We start from the raw sequence: 18,143 nt of genomic DNA, 5'->3' as shown, positions 1-18,143 counted from the left end.
TGCAGGATTGGATCTGGGCAGGAGCTCTGGAAATGTCAGGGCAGTCTCTCCACACTGAACAAATGTCCCCGAGAGTGCCAACATTCTCAAGTGAACACACTTTTCCCCATTTTGAGCCATGGTGAAGACATGCTATCCCAATCCAGCTGAACTAAAGAAATCCATTCTGTAACTCAACATGAGAAAACTCATTAAGTCCCTATGGAATGCCTGCCAAGAAACTTCACACTAGCAATGTGACATCTGCCTACACATAGGGAGGTTACAAGAATCACCCTTGCAATGCATGTGGTGGTAGTTACTCCTGTAAGGAGGTTGCTGGGGTCTTTACCAAAGAAATTCCATAGTGGTCGCTTCTTGAAAGCCCATGGGAGAAATGCCCCCCAGGACTCAGTACCAAGAAAAGCTTTGTTTCTTCTGAGGATTTAGCTTTGCTGATGGTTTTATCTTTTGGTTTACTTTAACAGATAACATTTCCTCTTTGCTTCTAGAAAGCCCAAGGAAGATTTGCAACCCTCTGCACTAATGACATTGGAGATCATGACATGCATTCTTATGTTCCTCTTGTTTTCTTACACATGTTTTCCCTCAACTTTGACTTCTTTAAATATTTTTATTCTCTTGTATTATATATACATTTTTTATAAGCTGCTTCAAATCCTTTTGGGAATGAAATAGGCTATTAATGCATAGATACACACAGTAGATTTTACACTAAACCTTTTTACAACCCTAGCTCCTGTAAAAACACAATATGGCCTCAGACAGACCTGGGATTAAACCTGATTTTGTATATTTCTAGCTGTGTTATCTTAGGTAGGCCACTTAGTATTTCCAAGCTTCCATTTCCTCCTCTTTAAATTAAGGATAATAACATCTACATTGTATTGTGGCTGTGAGAAATAATGATAATTTATATAAACAGCTGATACTTAGCAACTGCTAAATAGTTTCTTCTATTATCAATAATAACTATGTAGATTGTTACCAGAAAATACCTAAAGGCAATGTCTGGAAGACACAGGGACACAGACACATGGAGGATGTTATACAACTATGCCGGCAGAGACTGGAGCAATGCATCGGCAAGACAATCGGACATAAAGAATTACCAGCAATCACCAGAAGCCGGAAGATGTAAGAAAAGATTCTTCCCTAGAAGCTCTGCGGGGAAAATGGCCATGATGACATTTTTGATTTTAGACTTCTAGACTCCCGAACTGTGAGAGAATAAATCTGTTATTTTACACCATGCTATTTGGGAAATTTTGTTATGGTAGTCTTGGGAAACAAATACATCTCTCAGCTTCTATAGCCCCAAATGGTAGAAGTGAAATTAACCAAACCAACTTCCAATCCAGCTGACATCTCCCAAAGTCTCGCAGACACATACCGGGCCACAGGATGTATTTCATGGAAGGCATATGCTAGAAGAGCATAAAGACTTTGACCTGAGGCTTAAATGAGTTAATTTCCCTCTCAAACCTTCAAATAGCTCATCTGTACAATGGGATTAGGTCTAGATCAATGATGGCTGGGGCGCCTGGGTGGTGCAGTCGGTTAAGCGTCCGACTTCAGCCAGGTCACGATCTCACGATCCGTGAGTTCGAGCCCCGCGTCAGGCTCTGGGCTGATGGCTCGGAGCCTGGAGCCTGTTTCCAATTCTGTGTCTCCCTCTCTCTCTGCCCCTCCCCCGTTCATGCTCTGTCTCTCTCTGTCCCAAAAATTAAAAAAAAAAAAAAAAAACGTTGAAAAAAATAAAATGCATTTAAATGATGGCAAATACATTATAATTGGGAATGGCTGCCTGAGAGCACTGTGTTGAGAAGGATTATAAGGAGTCATCTGGGCAAAGAGGCAGAGACACTTTAACAGTCAAAATACTCCATCTTCATGCTCCCCATGCCTCTGTGACCATCCTTGTCAGTTTCCTCTTCCAGTGCCTACTCTTTAAACAGAGGTGATTCTTAGGATTCAGATAATGGCTCATACTTCTTTTCCCACCTTACATGTTCTCTTTAGACAAACCAACTAATTCTTAAGGTCTTAAATTATCACTTATAGCTTCTGCTCATACTTTTAAATCTCTCTCTCCAGCCTGGATCAGTCTCCTATCCTCATTTAGTCCCACACATCCAGATGCTAGATGGACATGTCCATGTAGCTATCTCACGGACAACTCAAAGCAACTCATTTATAATAAAACTCACCAGTTGCTCCCCTAAGCTTGCTCTTCCTCTCATATACTATCTCTTAGTCAGCAGTACAACCATATACCTAGTAAGAAAACTGGGCTCTTTCCTGGACTATTTCCTCTTTCTTACCCCTTGATTCCCAATCAATCATCAAGACATCCCAATCTTACCTCCTAGATAATTCCCTTCTGTATTTACTATCACTGTCCTAATTCAAAGTTCCATCAGTTCTTGCCTTTCAAGATCCCCCTCAGGTAGCACTGCCTCCAGATACCTCTACATCTATGTTTTCTGCCCTTGAATCTCTGGAATCTGGCATTGTGTCTAACATGTAGGCAACAGATGATGATAACGACAATGACAATGATGACGACAATGATGATAAGGATCATTTGTTTACCACTTGCTATGTACAAGGCACCATTCTCAGCAATTTTTATATCCACAGCCACTTTCTATGGTAGGTTCTCATCCCCATTTAGAGACAAAGTACAGAAAGTTTAAGTGACTTTGTCAGAGTTACACAGTTCTACCAAGAGGATAAACGGATCTGAAATTCAATTTAAATTAAAATACACTCATAAGGGGAAATAGTGAAACACATACCTATTTGTTCAATAAATTTTTATTGAACACACACTATGTGGTGAGCACTGGAGGCACAAATAAATGAATACATAAACACATTAACTACAGACATGGGGAAAATCTCTCAGGAAATTCATTCATTTCTCTAGACCAGAACTGACCCAGGATTCTGGGAAATGAGTTATTATCCATAGAATTCTAGGTAACTTTGAGAAATACTAGGGGTGGCAGACTGAACTCAGGGTTTCCTCCTCTAGTATCGCCTTCCCCACAGAGCTGAGAAGCCCTTGTGAAGTACCAGAAAAAGCTTCAGTTATGGCCTCCATTCCTGGCCTCACAGCAGTGCCAGCCTCCAGCCTCCTCAATCCCCTCTTCTTTGACTGCAAGAGGGCTGCTCCTCTCAGTCGAGGCAGAGAGAAGCAAGTTCTCTGCAAGCTGGTAAAGCCTTATTACTTTGACAGTGTTGGGTCAGAGGACCTATGTCAATCTGACTTTGCCAAGTAGCACTGTGACCTTGGGCAAGTCACTTCACCCGTCTGACCCCAGAAGCCTATCTCTAAGTGTCCTTCCAACCCTACATTCTATGATTTAGAGTATATACACTTCAGAGCCTACTAAGGGCAGGGATCTTGGCAATAAGAGACCCTTCCCCTATCCCCCTTGGCTACAACAGATTATTCCTGGACACTACCTGCAAAACCAAGCATTGCTCAGACACTAAAGAAATCCTAAAATTTGGGGTATGTGATTATTCTGTCAGTCTAAGAAAAGTCCACTTAAGTTTTCCCATAATAATGCCTTTCTTTGTTATTCATAAATGTCAGGAAACCTATGACCACATGCAACCTGACAGCAAGTAAAAGAAGGCCTTGTCCTCATCTCTGCAATGGCAACTGCTTTTTAAAATATCTATCCAAGACAAGAGGACCTCTCTGTCCATCACATTACTCCACTCTTGCCGTTTCTTCCCAGACTACAGGCACTCTTGGATGTGGTCTGGGAAGAAATCCACATTTACCCAGTAAGTAAAGGGGAGGATTATTCTGGAAGGTGACAACTCTCATCTGAAATGTTTACTACCATCTTGGAAGTGAAAGCCCCATTAGGGTTTGAATGGACCAAGTGAAACAAGGATACAGGTGGAAACTGTTCTGGTAATCCCAAAACGGAGGGTAGGTTTTACTGATGGTGAATACTTATTTACTTACACATTTATTTCACATGGTAAATTTCTTTTTATCAGGGATCATTTTGTAAGGGCTAAAATTGTTTCTGTGCAGAAGTTACTACATGCATCATCTACAGCTGGACTATAAAAGAGATCCAAGGATAAGTCTTTCCAAAGAGCCTCTTTAAGGGTGATATGATAAAAACAAAAACAAAAACAAAAACAAACAAAAAGAAAACAAACAAAAAAAGCTATGGGGAGCATCTAATACAAAGAAGTGGCAATACTGGAGGAAAGAGGGGCAAGGAATGATCTTGAGCCTCTCAGCAGTTTTGCTTACATGGCAAACGAGCAAATCATAAGAAATCACAAGGCAGTATTTTGTTCAACAAACATTTAGTGTCTTTATGCAAGAGATGCCATGAATACAAGACTGAATAACTGCCTGGAGGCTTAGATATGTGAGTCACCCAAACGACTTAAAACTATGTGATCCCACTAGACTAGAGGTATGGCTGTGCTCGTGACCTAACCAGCCACGGGGAATCCCAGAAAAAGAAGTGGAGGTTTGAGTCGCTACCCACCATTCTGTGTACTTCTCAATTTTCCCAACACCCGACATTGTCCTCCAAATCCCTAACTGAACCACCAAATGATTTCCCTGTCATTGAGACATGGCTTCATTCTTTTACTCATCCAACAAATAATTACTGAGTACCTACTTTGAGCCCGGCACTGTGAAAGGCACCAGGATCTGTTTGATCCAGGTCTAGTGACCCATTTATCCCGGGCCTAATATTCATGAAGGGTTTATAAAGTACATTTGTTAGATTATACAAGTGATATCAAATATATAGTGACAGATACACTTACAGGATTAAACTTCAAAGCACATTATAATTTTTATAATCTTGTTTTGGCAATTTTCAAAAATATATACAAGTCTCCCCATGGTGACATATCATCCACGGAAGTTATCCAGGTCTCTCTCAGTCACCGTGGGTCCCACTGGACATTCAAGAGAGGACTGCAAACAAGCCAGCTGTTACACTGTGCTCACAGAACTTGGTGCTTAGTGGGGAAACAGTTATCAAATAAGAACACACATCCAATGAATAACGAGTTATCCAGGGGAGGAGAGTGGCATGGCATGAGGCTGCACTGGCAAGCAGAGTTTTCACTTTTAGCTGAAGCATTTGAATTTTTACTATAAAGACATATATAAAGACACATGCCATGTGCTACTTGTAGAGTCATTATAAATTTCTACATCAGGCACATCATGAAAAGAACAGCCAAGAAGGGGACTACAAGACCATGAGAGAGGCTGACCCCAATGTGGGAGGCACTGAGAATGAGCAAAACGCCAAGTTGGAGCTTCAGACTTGGTCTGGAGCTCAAACAGCTGCACACAACTTTGTGGTGACCATGGGGGAGGTGCTGCCAGGCATGGGTGCAAGGCTCCCCATCTCAGAGCTCTCTCCTGGGCTCAAGCACCTTCTGACCCCACAAATGGAATGAGCTTTCAGCTATTGTGTAACATGGATGATTGATATGTTACTCTCACCTTGGTTTGAAACTTGCCTTCTCATGGAGAGCAATAAATCTTACCAGAAAATACCAAATGCCCCTGAGCTGAATCACAGCAATCCTGTCTAGACTGAAATGTCTCATCTTCATTTGTCAAGCAAATTGTGTCTTGACCATTATTGTGCACCTGGTAAGCCCCATTGGCTTTATACAGTTCCATCAGCAACAGGGCAGCCCCTGCTAAACAGCTTTCTCTCTGAGGAAAGCCTGGCCACATACAAATGATCTCAAGGCATGTTAGAGAAATAAGAGCAAATATCATGGAAACATCATTAGGTATATCAACACACTGACTGCTGATGGTAGATGGAACAGTCCAATTCTGTACCAGACAAATTTGGGGGAAAAATGTTTCCTTACACTGTTCTTTTTCATTTTCCTGATGATATTTTGAGATATACTCACATGGCATGGCTCTTATAAAACAGATGCAAGTCCAATGACTGATCATCCAATAATGCTTCTGATCAGAGCAATTGTGTGTGTTTGTGTGTGTGCGTGTGTGTGTGTGTGTACGCATGAATGCACACATGCAATACTTTCTTAGTGTGGCAGGTGCCTCTTTGGAGCATGCAGTTTTTAGGGCTGTGTATACAAGTAAAGTCAGCACAGAGTAATGCAACTGAATGTACCTCTACACGAGGTAGACAGCTAGCTGAGGAAAAGTTTCCTAGAATGGGTTTCATGTCTTAGTTCTACTCTAAGACCTCACTGGGAATCTGTACGGTAGAGAGGGTTACTAGGTAAAATATGGGGCACCTAGTTAAATTTGAATTTGGGGTAAACAATGAGTGATTGTTTTTTAGTATAGGTACTTTCCAAATATTGCACGGGTGTTATTTTTATTTGCAAAATCAGGCGACCCTGACAGCTGAAGAGGGGAAGACATGCATGTCAATCACCTTTGTCATGAATATTGTCACCATCAGCATCAGTTAACATTTACAGCACATGGGGATGAGGTCCATGCTATAGTGAAGACCTATGAATTACTCCTGCTGCCTAAAAGACTCAGAATGTACCTACTTCTTCAATTGTGGCCTCCTTGAGATCATGGGCTATACCTTAGTGCTCCATCTTTAAGACCAGGCCTGGTGACTGGCATGTGGTACTAGCTAACAATAGAGTTTTGAATAAATGAGGATATGGTATGGAATGGTTATAAAAGGAAGAAATACGGGGTGAGCAGGATAAAATGACAAAACTGTACATGGCAGAAAATACAGGGAACCTCCAAATCTGCAGCCACCTCCATCACCTATGAGAAGAACCTCTTAGCAGAGCAATTCAATTGAACAGTCTCTTAGCTTGGTCAGTAAGACTGAACTGTCTGGAATAAGTGCAAAATAGTCTAGGCATTCTGAGTGGGTAGGGGAGGGGGAGTATGCAAAGCTGGGAAATCAACACTTATACAATTATCCATTTTAAAACATTTTTTTAAATGTTTATTTTTGACAGAAAGAGCATGAGCAGGAGAAGGGGAGAGGGAGAGGGAGACACAGAATCTGAGGCAGGCTCCAGGCTCTGAGCTGCCAGCTCAGAGCTCGACGCGGGGCTCAAACCCATGGACACCTCATGACATGAGCCAAGTCAGACATTTAACCAACTGAGCCACCCAGGAGCCCCTACAATTATCCATTTTAAAAAGCCATAATGAAGGGGACAAAGCACAGTAAAAGCCCACAAGAGGGACAAGCAGTTCTGCCTGGGACAGTGTAACAGGTTTTAGGTAGAAGAAGTTACGTGAAATACATAAGCAGGTACGATCCTAAGAAGTGCTTTGTACTTTATAGACTCTGTATGTATGTTTAATCACAAATATATGTAATATATAAGCATACATACTATTATTCAAAAGTTGCAAGAATAGTACATTGAACTCCCACATACTCTATATTATTCTACGTAACTGGAACTGAGTCTTCAGGCAAATTCATATTTCCTTTGGAAGTACCCTAGAATGGAGACGTTTAAATAAATAAAGTAGTACATACTGATCACATTGCAAATACATAACAATTTTTCTTTTTTAATGTATGTTGTTTTAAAATTTGTTTTACCTTATTAAATAAGAAATACTTGCTGACTACAGAAAACTAAAAAACAAAAAAAACAAGGTCATTTAAAAAATGCAAAAAATAAAAATCACTAAAAATAAAAATTATTTTTCTAGTCATAGAAAACATTTGTAGCATATACACTTCTAGATTTTTTCTGCACATATATGCATATTAGGTATTTAACAAATATGCTATCAGATTCTATATACTACCATGTTAACTTGGTTTTAAGCTACAAAGTAAATTTATCCAAGTGACCAAATATTTAATGGTTGCACAGAAATTTTCTACTGATGAATTACTTAACCAACTACCTACTGCTGCACAAATTGTTTTCAGTTTTTTTCTGTGATAAACTTCCTGACAGCTAAGTCTTTAAAGATGCCCATCATTATTTCTTGGGGATGAATTCCCAGAGGGAGAACTTCTGAGTCAAACATTAGACACATTTTTAAGGCTTTTGATACATATCATCATTTTGCTCTCTAGGAAGGTTGTGTCAACTTATAATGTTATAATTATAAAATATAAAAGGGCTCATTTTCCAAATTATTTTTCCAAGTTAGTCACCTCATAAAATCTGTGAAATCAGAATTTGGAGACAGCACATGTAGAGTAATATAAGTAATAAGTTTTCTTCTCAGAGGAAACCTGTCCAAAAAGCCATGATTTAAAAAAAGCCCACTTGTCCACAGTTTGCCTTTAGTCCAACCAACTGGTTTAGATAAGAACTCTTAAAGTTAAGTTTCTAAAGTCTGTCATATTTGTGGAACTGTGTCTGCTTACTATTCTAAAATGACTTTATCAAAAACGAATACATTTCTTTTTTAAGGTGATAATTAAGCCAGCCTTGTTTAATGACATCCCATTCACTTTCCTGGACAAAGGAATGCATTTGCCTTCCTTTTTCCATAACCAGAAGAAGGTTATTTTTGGTCAAACAAAGTGAAAACCATAAATGGTGGATAGCTATCATTATCCCGGTAATAGTGGTCCAGGTGTGAAGTACCTCCGCAGGGAAAAGCAAACAGGAACAAACAAAAACCTTTCCAGCATCCAGAACCTCCAAATAAGAAGAAAAGATAGCCAAGCAGAAGTTTTAAAATGCTGCCTAAACCATACCTAAAAAAGGAAAATGCATGACACTACAAGAGAAAAGCTAATGAAGCAGAAAAATACTTCCCACTATACAACTCCCTAGAGGACTATGACAGGTATCAGAGGTGTGTGAAATGTTTGACAGCCATGGGAAGCACTGGTTTGGGTTTAACTAAAGGAAAGGATAGTTGGAGAGTGCCAACATTTTCTACTGACAAACGAAAACCAAGCCAGCTTTCTCTTCTGTTAAGTTCCATGCTCAGTTGACCAACTCTGTTTTCATCTTTTCTGAGACCCACGAAAATAGAGTAAAAAGAGAAAATATCCAAATATAGAAGCTGAATTTAACAAGATTAGAAAAACCTAAACTATGTTATGTTCTGGTAGACTTGCAATCAAATAATTACAGTCATTTGGTCAATGTCTGATTAGTTCAATGAGAGAAGATGTTTGGTTATACGGCCAGATACCAAAAAACAAAACAAAACAAGACAAAACAAAACCATTTTTTTAAAGGATCACTCTCTCTACGTAATAATCAATCGTGTTATGACAATTTTGTAATACTGGGATGGGTCATCCAAGCAACTAAGGAAATGGTAATGCTTTCCTCACTTTAAAGAAAAAAAAAAATCAGCATTTCCAAAGTTGGCATAGTCACACAAAGTCAAAACAAGCCTCAGAGGCAAAGGAAAGGGGCCGAAACCCTGAGAACCTAAAATGACGAATGAGAAAACTCCTCCCCACGGAAGATATTCAGGTATATAAAAGGCATGTGATGGAACACTTAAGACCTAAAACATCACTGTCAATCTTGAGTCTGGATGTTTAGCTTAGGAAGAAAAAAAAAAAAAATGAACACTAAGCCTGATGTGATTCAAAAGTGTTTGTGGCCTGCATGCCTTGTAGGTCTGTTCATCGCTGGCGCCCTCTCTCTGCACTGTAACTTGCTGCATCTTCACCTGAGGGAAGTCACCTGGCAAAATCTGAGACTTCTGAACAGCATGAGCAATTCATTTCCTGTAGAGTGCCTAAGAGAAACCAGAGCTTTTGAGTTGCCCCAAGACATCCAATCACACACCCCACCTGGGAAAAGGTACCTCAAGGAGGCCTTCTATGAAATGTCCACACAGGCCTTCAACATCTTTAGAGAGTCCACCACCAAATCCACTTGGAAAAAGAAAAACCTGAAACAAATCCAAATCAGACTTGATTGGCAGATGCACCACTTGGAAAAATGCTTCGAGGAAGAGGAGAAAGGGAAGGAAGACTCGAAACAGAGGGAAGAGGATGGGATGGACTTCTCAGGAGCTATGGTCTCCCAGGTGAGCAGCCTAGAACTGAGGAGATATTTCTATAGGATGTACAACTTCCTGAAAGATAAGAAATACAGTCCCTGTGCCTGGGAGATCATCCGAGTGGAACTCAGAAGATGTTTCTACTACTTCTATAAATTAACACTACTACTCAGGAAGAAATAAGGTATATTCTTAGAATTAAAATTCCATTTCTCTCCAACAGCTCCTTCTCTTTCATCTTCTTTTTAAGAATTATTGGGCTATTCTCCATTGGAGTAGCGGTGATTTATGCAAGGTTTAGAGTCTCTAAAGTTGGCCTTGAGACATCAGCTACCTTTCCAAGAGAGGTGATGCCAACCATCCCCTGGGTACCCTGAATCTTGTTAGAAAGTTCCGAAGTCAGTTCTAAAGGAATGAGATTCTCTTCATGTTCTTCTACTGTTTTCTTCCCCATTCCTTGTGCCATTTTGTACTCACTTTGCTCTACTACCTTTGAACTTCACCCAGCCAATGGCTAGAGGATGTAGCCCAGAGAATGTTGCAGAATGTAACACCTCAATGACTTAATCCTCCTGCTGCCAAGGCTGTTTATTCTATGAAAATTTAGCTTGTTAAAGGAGCTTACACAAGCTATCATAAAGTTAAAACCCTTCCTGTCTCCCCCTGTCCTCAACAAAAAAATGAAAAAAAAAAAGTTGAAATTCCTGGCCTATTTGCTTCTCAGTTTGGTTTGTTTGAAATGATACAAAGACTTTATTATTTTAAGAGAATAAAGACCCCCAATGACATTAGATGGTTGCACTGGATGGCCATTAAGCTCTCTCATTCAACCTTTGAGAGCCAATGATTGACTCTTGCTGCATATTATTTGATTTGGAAGGCACGGAAAATGCTGCAGAAAAGTACAGTATCTGCCTTTCATTGTTTTTCTGTTTTTTAATGCCTGAGATAAATTACCTACAGTCATACTTCGCATTGATTTTCACATTGAATTTTCCCAATTAGAACACCACTTTCTGCCTGTTAAGTAAACTAGTTATAATAACACATGACACTTTACTATAGTTTATTTTTTTAGAAGTTAATTTGTATCCAGATTACTTAGATTATTTACCCAAATTTTCTTGTGTGATCCTTCATCTGTATTAATTCATCATCTAGCTGAAATTAATTTTCTCTTCCTCTCTCTCCTCCACCCCATTTCAGAAACCTGCACCGTCAAGCAAGAATTAACATAGAGATTTATGGCTACACAAATGCACAAAATGTACCTGGTTCCACCCTTCGGAAACCTTCCTGCTATTGTTTCAAAAGCAAGCTACTAAACTGTTTAGTTTCAAGATTCATTCAAGTACAGGGCTCAAATGGTAAAGCCAAATAGAGAAAGTCTTAAAAAAAACTGGGGTAGATTTCAGCCAAAAATTAAAAGTTGTGGATTATGACATACTGGTTACCAGTGGAAGGAACACAAATAAAATGAGTTAGTAAAATCCATTTAGTAAAAACAACTCCTCAACAGAGTTGTTCTAAATGAAAAAAGGGGGGGCATAAACTGAAGAAATTGGGGCATGCACACTACAAAGCAGTAAGTATACACCTGGCATCTTCCAAGAATCTCTCTAATAATGCTTTTGCACAGTCTCCCTAATAACTCTACCGAGATCATGTCAATTATTTTAGTAATTTATGGCTGCAGTCTTGCCAAATGTCTGCCATGCTGGAGGGAAGAAAATTGGAACTTTGAGTTAATAAAGATTATCTGATTACATGGGCAGGGTCAGAAGTCAGAACAGTATGCTTTTATTAAAAGCACCTCTAAGGGACAACAGGAAAAATGCTTAATCTCATTTGTGATTAAAGAAATGCAAAAGACAAGAGCATACTTCCCTCCCATCAGTCTGGCAGAAATGAAAAACAGCGATTATAATACAGAGTGTGAGTGGGGTGCAGGATGCAAGGAAAAAAATCCTCTTGTATCTTGTTAGAGAGAAGGTAAAGCGGCACACCCTTCCTACAGGACGCTATGGCAATCTTAAATATCCTAAAAATTGCATTCAACCTAGCTGTACTATCTCCAGAAATTTATCCAAGGAAATCATTGGATAAGATTGTCCACTGGAGCCTTGCTTATAATATCCCCCTTCCTTTTGTCTTCATTTTCACTTCTCTGTATTTTTTTTTCCTACAGTGATTTGGGGGAAGGGAGGGTAGTTAATTCTAAAATTAAAGAAACTGTACAAGATTATCTTCCACTACAATTATCCTGTTTTCCTTACTGGAGCAGACCAGGACAAACACTGCCCTTACACTTTGTTAATGATGCCTTTGGGCATTTCTTGGGCAACCCAGGTCTGCCTTGTTGCTCTTCTCCTGCCGCTACTGTGCAAAATTTCAAAGGAATCCTTCCTTATGCATCATTTTCATAATGAAATGTTTGTAAAGAGCCTTCCAGTGCTTCAAAGATTTTGCTTTTTGTTGTTGTTGTTGGTACCACTGGTAATATCCAGCACTTTCTGGAAGTGCTCTGTGTCCACCTTCCAGATTTAGCAGTCAACTTTGTATTTGTTGAATGGAAGTCAAATTTCTATTAGGTCAGGTAAAGGATAGACTCTTAGAACTGTGGAGAGCCAAGTGCACAGCTCCCACTTAAAATGCTTGAGTGGGTACATAGGTCACAAGTGTTCGGAGGGGAGCTTCCTCCCCACCCCCTCTTGGGGGAAGGATCAAAAGTTAGAGTGTAATTGAGTCTCCTTGGAAAAAGGACCAGTGGACCTCCCTCAGAAAAAGCTGGCAACATCAGTGTATGTAAAGCTATGAGCATGTATAGGTTCTAACAGGTGCACAGGCTTGGCCTCCACTCACAGGCAAAACCACTCTCCCTTCACCCTTTCGGTGACCCCCCCCCTTCTCAAGAGTAGCTACTTTGCTTTGACCTACTTCTTTAATACTCCCCAGTAAGAAGAAACATGATGTGTAAGCATGTAACTTGTGAGGGAAGGGACAGAAATAGGGCCACCCATAATCTACCAGGCGCACCCTCAGGGAACTCGGAGGCAGTCCCAAGCCACTGGTTCGCAAGGACTTGGAAGTCTGGGCGCTTTCCCGGTGGCATCTCTAAATGCTGAGAGGGGACCTGGGATTTAGACATGGGAAGCCCTACCCCAAGTCAAAACTCGACGTTTAATCTGGACGAAGCCACCTAACCAGTATTTCTAGGCAAAGTCTCGAGGCTTCCCGGGTTATTTCCTTCTCCATCCTGGCCTGTCCTCAGGCCCTTGGAAACTCGCAGACCCCAGAACCTCGGCATTCTGCCCACCACAAGTGCCCCGACCCTGTGCCGCTGCCCTGGAAGCGGCCCAGCCACAGGCCTTTAGGCGATTTAAATCCACTGGAACTACCGAAGGACACATTGGTCGGGGGCGGAAGGTCGCTTCCAGTCTCGGGAAAGCGGCACCTCTCCGTGACTGCGCCCTTCGCGGCGCGCCTGGGCTGAGATCTGAGAAATGCGCCCCGGGCCACAGGCAGCCGAGGAGGCGGGGAGGTTGCAACTTTCCCTCCGCCCTCTAACCGCAGGGCCTGAGTGCGGCGGCCTCGCGGGGGTCAGGCTCCTCTCCTTCCACGGTCGGGATCCCCAGAGGGAGGCGGCCATGTGGGCTGGAGGGGGGAGGGTGGCGGGCGGGTGCAGGGAGGACACGGGGGGCGTCCTTCTCTCCGCGAGCCCCGCCAGATGTTGCAAAGGCAAACAATAGGGGAGACGCGGAGAAACAAAAGGCCATTCGTCACGATCTCCACGGGCTCTGTGGCGTGGTCCCTACGGGGAGGACGTCTGGGAGGCGGTCTGGAAGGTGGGTGAAGGGGGGAGCCAGAGGCGATTGGGGGTTCCCGGTACTCACTTGCCAGGCACCGGGGGTCGGCCCTTTCCATTCCGAGAGGGGTCCCGAGGCAAGAAGGATCATCAAAGGAAAGTTGAGGGCTTTTCACCTTCCTCGGCGCGGGGGAAGGGAGGGGCTGGATTCCAGATGTTTGACAGTTGTTGGCCCAAGGGGTCGACAGGGTTTCGTCCGTTCTTTCCCCACCCGCACCCTCCCTGGAGCTCGGACGGCGCCGGGGTCGAGCGGGCCGGCGGAGCGGGCTTCCTTTCCCTGCTCAGCCCGCGTGGAGCCTCCGCACACGCCCCGAGCGCCGAGCTCCGGCCCAGGCGCACTTTCGCGAAAGTTTGTCTTCCCGCCCCCCCCGCGGCCTGACACGCACGCTGCAGCCCCCCGCGCTTCGGGGTGGCTCCGGGACGCACTTGTGCCCTGCAGGGAGACCGAGGTTACAGAGTCTGGCACAGTCAAGGCCCCGGAGCCCGGGCTGGGGACTGGACTCCCGTTCCCGCCCGGGAAGGGCGCGTGAGGGGCTCGCAGGGGCCTCGACGTGGGGCGGGGGTCTGACGCGGATCCCGACCGCGGAGCCGCCCACCCCCCGGTCCCGCTGCGCCCGCCCCCAGGTGCGCCCCGCACCCCAGCCCGCCCGGGCGCCACCGGGGCGAGCAGCTGCCGGGCGGCGCCACCTTGCCTCTCCCGGCGCGGGCTCTCACTCACCGTGGGCTTTTACCTTCAGCCCGCGGCCGGGTCGGCTCCGTGCGCCGGGAGGGTCAGTAGCAGGCGGCGCCAGAGGAGGAGGGTGAGCCGGGGGCCAGACGGGCGACGCTGGTGGATCCACGCGGCGGGCAAGGGGCGAGCGGCGAGGGGCCAGCGCGCGCGGTCTCCAGGAGCGCGCGGGCGAGCGAGCTCGGGGCTCGAGCTCCAGCAGCTGCTCCCAAGTAGCCCCCACAGGCGCCCCGCGTGCGGCTGTGCGCGGGGACGCCGAGAGGGGACCCCTGGCGGCCGCCCGCGGAATGGCAGCTCCGTGGGGGAGAGCAGTCAGTCAGGTCGCCTGGAGGCTCAACTTGCCTCCTTCAGAGGTGGGGAGTGGTCAGGCTAAGCGGGCTCCCCACCTTGGGGAAAAGAGGGTGGTCTTCTCACTAGGGCGACAAGGGAGATACCGGATCAGAAAGGACGCGTTCAGGGTCCACAACGGCCAAGGCACCTATAAAGGGGGAATCACCTTCTCCAACATTCTCTGACTTGTTGAAAAATACTGACAGAGGGGAGCATTAATCATTGGAAAATACTCTGAGATTGTGGCAGATTTACTAGAACAAACTGGGAGTAGTGGGATGAGCATAGACTTTGAAGCCCAGTCACCCCTGAGACTTTCTACTGTGTGATCTTGATCTGTGACCTCTAAACTTCAGTATTCTTCTCTGTAAATTGGGAAAGCAATATCTACCTTGCAGTGTGGTCTTAAGGGTAAAGTAAACATAGAAAGTATTCTTAGTAGTAGGAGTCATTAAAGATAAGCTTCCTAGAGAAAATAATGTCTTATGGGGCGCCTGGGTGGCTTAGTCGGTTGGGCGTCAGACTTCAGCTCAGGTCAAGATCTTGAAGTTTATGAGTTCAAGCCCCGCGCAGCGGCCCTGTGCTGACAGCTCAGAGCCTGGAACCTGCTTCAGATTGTCTCACTCTCTTTCTACCCCTCCCCCACTTGTGCTCTTTCTGTCTCTGAAAAATAAATAAATGTGAAAAGAAAATAATGTCTTCCACATCTTTTATACCTGTTACATAGCACCTTAATACACATTGATTAAGGAGTACCAAATGTTGAGAAGTACCAAATTTTACAATTCTGATTATACACTTTAAAGACGTATGGAACTATATTAATTAGAAATTAGGATATGTGAAGAAAACATCTTTCCCCCAAAAGTGGTTTCCATGATCACTAAATGAGAACCTCGAAAATCACACACATCTTCTGCAATATCCAGTCATTTCTGTAAAATTGTAAATATTGTAAGAAATATTCAATAGTCAAATTGTGATGGTCTAACGATATCAGGATTAAATGATTCCATTTAATTCTGTGTCACTTGGGCAGTGCAAAGATGTTGGAGATTGTAAACATAAAACTCAAACATGGTGGGGTGGGGAGGGAAATGGTTAGATACAAATATACAGCCACTAAGCAATGATTCTGTTCATCATTGAGTAATGCAATTTCATTTCCAAACTGCCTCAAACCCTAGTCACTGGTTTTAAAGCTCCTTTTGTCCTTTTGGCCTCATGGCAATCGGAAAGCTCTTCATCATCCAGATCAGGATGATGATGTAATCTTAATTACCCCAGTTTACCTTTAATTTTCCTTCCCTTTCATTCACTAGTCCCTAATTGGGAAGTCTGTTGCCTGCCTAACAGTTCCCATTGCAGGATCTTTTCTGTCCTGCCAGCAGAGGAAAAATGAGGTTTCTTGGCTCAGAAACTAAAGCAGAACATTGAGATCCAACTTCTGCCCTTGGAGATAGGGCTCGTGCTCCAGGACACAGATGAGCTGGGCATGCACAGGGCGCAGAGGGTATTCGATTCTAATCAATAAACATTAATGGAACTGGCTCTGCCTCTCTCTTTGGCCATAGGGAAGAGAGGCCTTTCATCTCAGTTCCGTCTCCTTAGTGGCTTCTTCCCTGGGGAGGAATGGTAAATCTTGTGATTGGGAGAGAGCCTTCAATACTTCCTGGCCAACTTTCATCAGTGAGTGGGGTCAGTGTGATGAATGGTGCCCCAGCTCTCGTCCCGTCACTGGCCCAGCTTCTCTGCCTGTGACCTAGTGGGCTGGAGAAGGATGGCTCAACCTTCAGAATCTTCTCTAAAGGACCAGCATTTGGATTCCAGTCTTCTTTGGTCCTCTTGTGTCTTTGTCTGTTCAGGCTACTACAACAAAGCTTGGGGCTTCCAAACAACAGAAATGTATTTCTCACAGTTCTGGAAGCTGAGAAGTCCAAGATCAAGTTGCCAGCCAATTAAGGGTTTGGTGAGGACCTGTTTTCTCATAGACAACTTTTCACTATGTCCTCACAGGGCAGAAGGGGGCAGGGAGCTTTCTTAGGCTTCTTTTATAAGGACACTAATCCCATTCATAAGGCATCCACCCTCATGACTGATCATCTCCCAAAAGCTCCATCTCTCAATACCATCACACTGGGGGATAGGATTCAACAGATGAATTTGGGGAGGACATAAACATTCACTCTGTAGCATCCTGGGCTACACCTCATTCTCCAATCCAGTTTTTATCAGAGCTCTGCATAGGTGTTATATAGCAAACTGGCTCCATCATGAATTGAACAAGATACCATTTCCCAATGGCTATTATTCTTTATGTGTATAGTTCTTTGCTTGAGGGACAGCAATCTGAAGGGAAATATTGGATGAAGGGAAGGATTCAGGTACCAAAGGTCCATCCTAACTATACCCATCCTCTCCCTCAAACTTGCTTCCATGGTTGTTTTCCCCATCTTGGTGAATGGACTCCAACCTTTCATTGACTTAAAACCCTAAGCCATGGAATCATTTTTGACTCCCCCTTTTGTAAATTTTGTCTATCAGCAAATTTCATTGGCTTTACCTTCAAAATATTTCCATAAGCTGACAGACCTCTTTCCACCACCTTGTTCCAAGCCACAAACACCTATAGCTTGGATTACGGCAATAACCTAACTGCCCCCCCCCCCACCGCCTCCACCTTGCCCCCCATATGTGCTATTCTCAATAGAGCAGCCAATGTGATTCCAGTAAAAGTTATGTCATATATTGTCACCCTGCTACTTCAAATCCTCCTTGGGCTTCCTGTCTTACTCAGAGTAAAACTAACACAAATAGGCACCCCTTTATCTCTGATCTTGTTTCCTCCTAATTTCTCCATCACAAATTCTGCTTCATGCACACTACCTCTTTCGGTTCCCAGGAATGCCAGGTAAGTTAAAACAGAGCCTTTAAACTTCCTGTGACTTCTGCCAGGGACATTCTTTGCTCAGATTCTTCACAACTTACTGCCTCCCCTCCTTCAGCTCCTGTTCAAAAGTTACCAGAGGCCCCGTCTTTCAACTCCACTGACAATTATAATCACCTTCCCCTTCTAACACTCCCTATCCTTCTTCCCTGCTCTGACTTTCTCCACAGAATTTATTGCCATCTGACGTACAATATATATGTTGCCTGCATTAGTTTTCTGTTTTCTGCCTGTGTTGGTTTTCTATGGCTGCTGTAGCAATGGACCACCAACTTAA

At 43.6% G+C, this 18,143-nt stretch overlaps 2 protein-coding genes across 4 annotated transcripts in view; one reads left to right on the top strand and one right to left on the bottom strand.

The window, feature by feature from the left end:
* The window catches only part of MOB3B (MOB kinase activator 3B), a 202,471-nt gene extending 187,646 nt beyond the window's left edge, over positions 1 to 14,825 (bottom strand). The window contains exon 1 of one of the 3 annotated variants that reach the window (XM_047831019.1): positions 14,581 to 14,825. The gene's annotated coding sequence lies outside the window, so the exon portion shown is untranslated. Of the gene's footprint in view, positions 1 to 13,890; positions 14,123 to 14,580 lie in introns of those variants that run through there. The other 2 variants (XM_047831024.1, XM_047831020.1) reach the window with 2 other exon arrangements.
* IFNK (interferon kappa) lies at positions 9,524 to 10,180 on the top strand. The gene has a single exon (XM_047831026.1). The coding sequence runs from the start codon at positions 9,524 to 9,526 to the stop codon at positions 10,178 to 10,180; it is 657 nt and encodes a 218-aa protein (XP_047686982.1).
* Positions 14,826 to 18,143: the final 3,318 nt, after the last annotated feature.

The sequence above is a fragment of the Prionailurus viverrinus genome, chromosome D4, assembly GCF_022837055.1.
Source record: "Prionailurus viverrinus isolate Anna chromosome D4, UM_Priviv_1.0, whole genome shotgun sequence".
NCBI lineage: Eukaryota > Metazoa > Chordata > Mammalia > Carnivora > Felidae > Prionailurus > Prionailurus viverrinus.
The sequence above is the reverse complement of the archived record's forward strand: the minus strand, read 5'-3'. Positions and strand labels throughout refer to the sequence as shown.

Bases quoted from the DNA above. Each gene is read 5' to 3' on its own strand.
- IFNK (XM_047831026.1), top strand. From the start codon at position 9,524: ATGTTTAGCTTAGGAAGAAAAAAAAAAAAAATGAACACTAAGCCTGAT.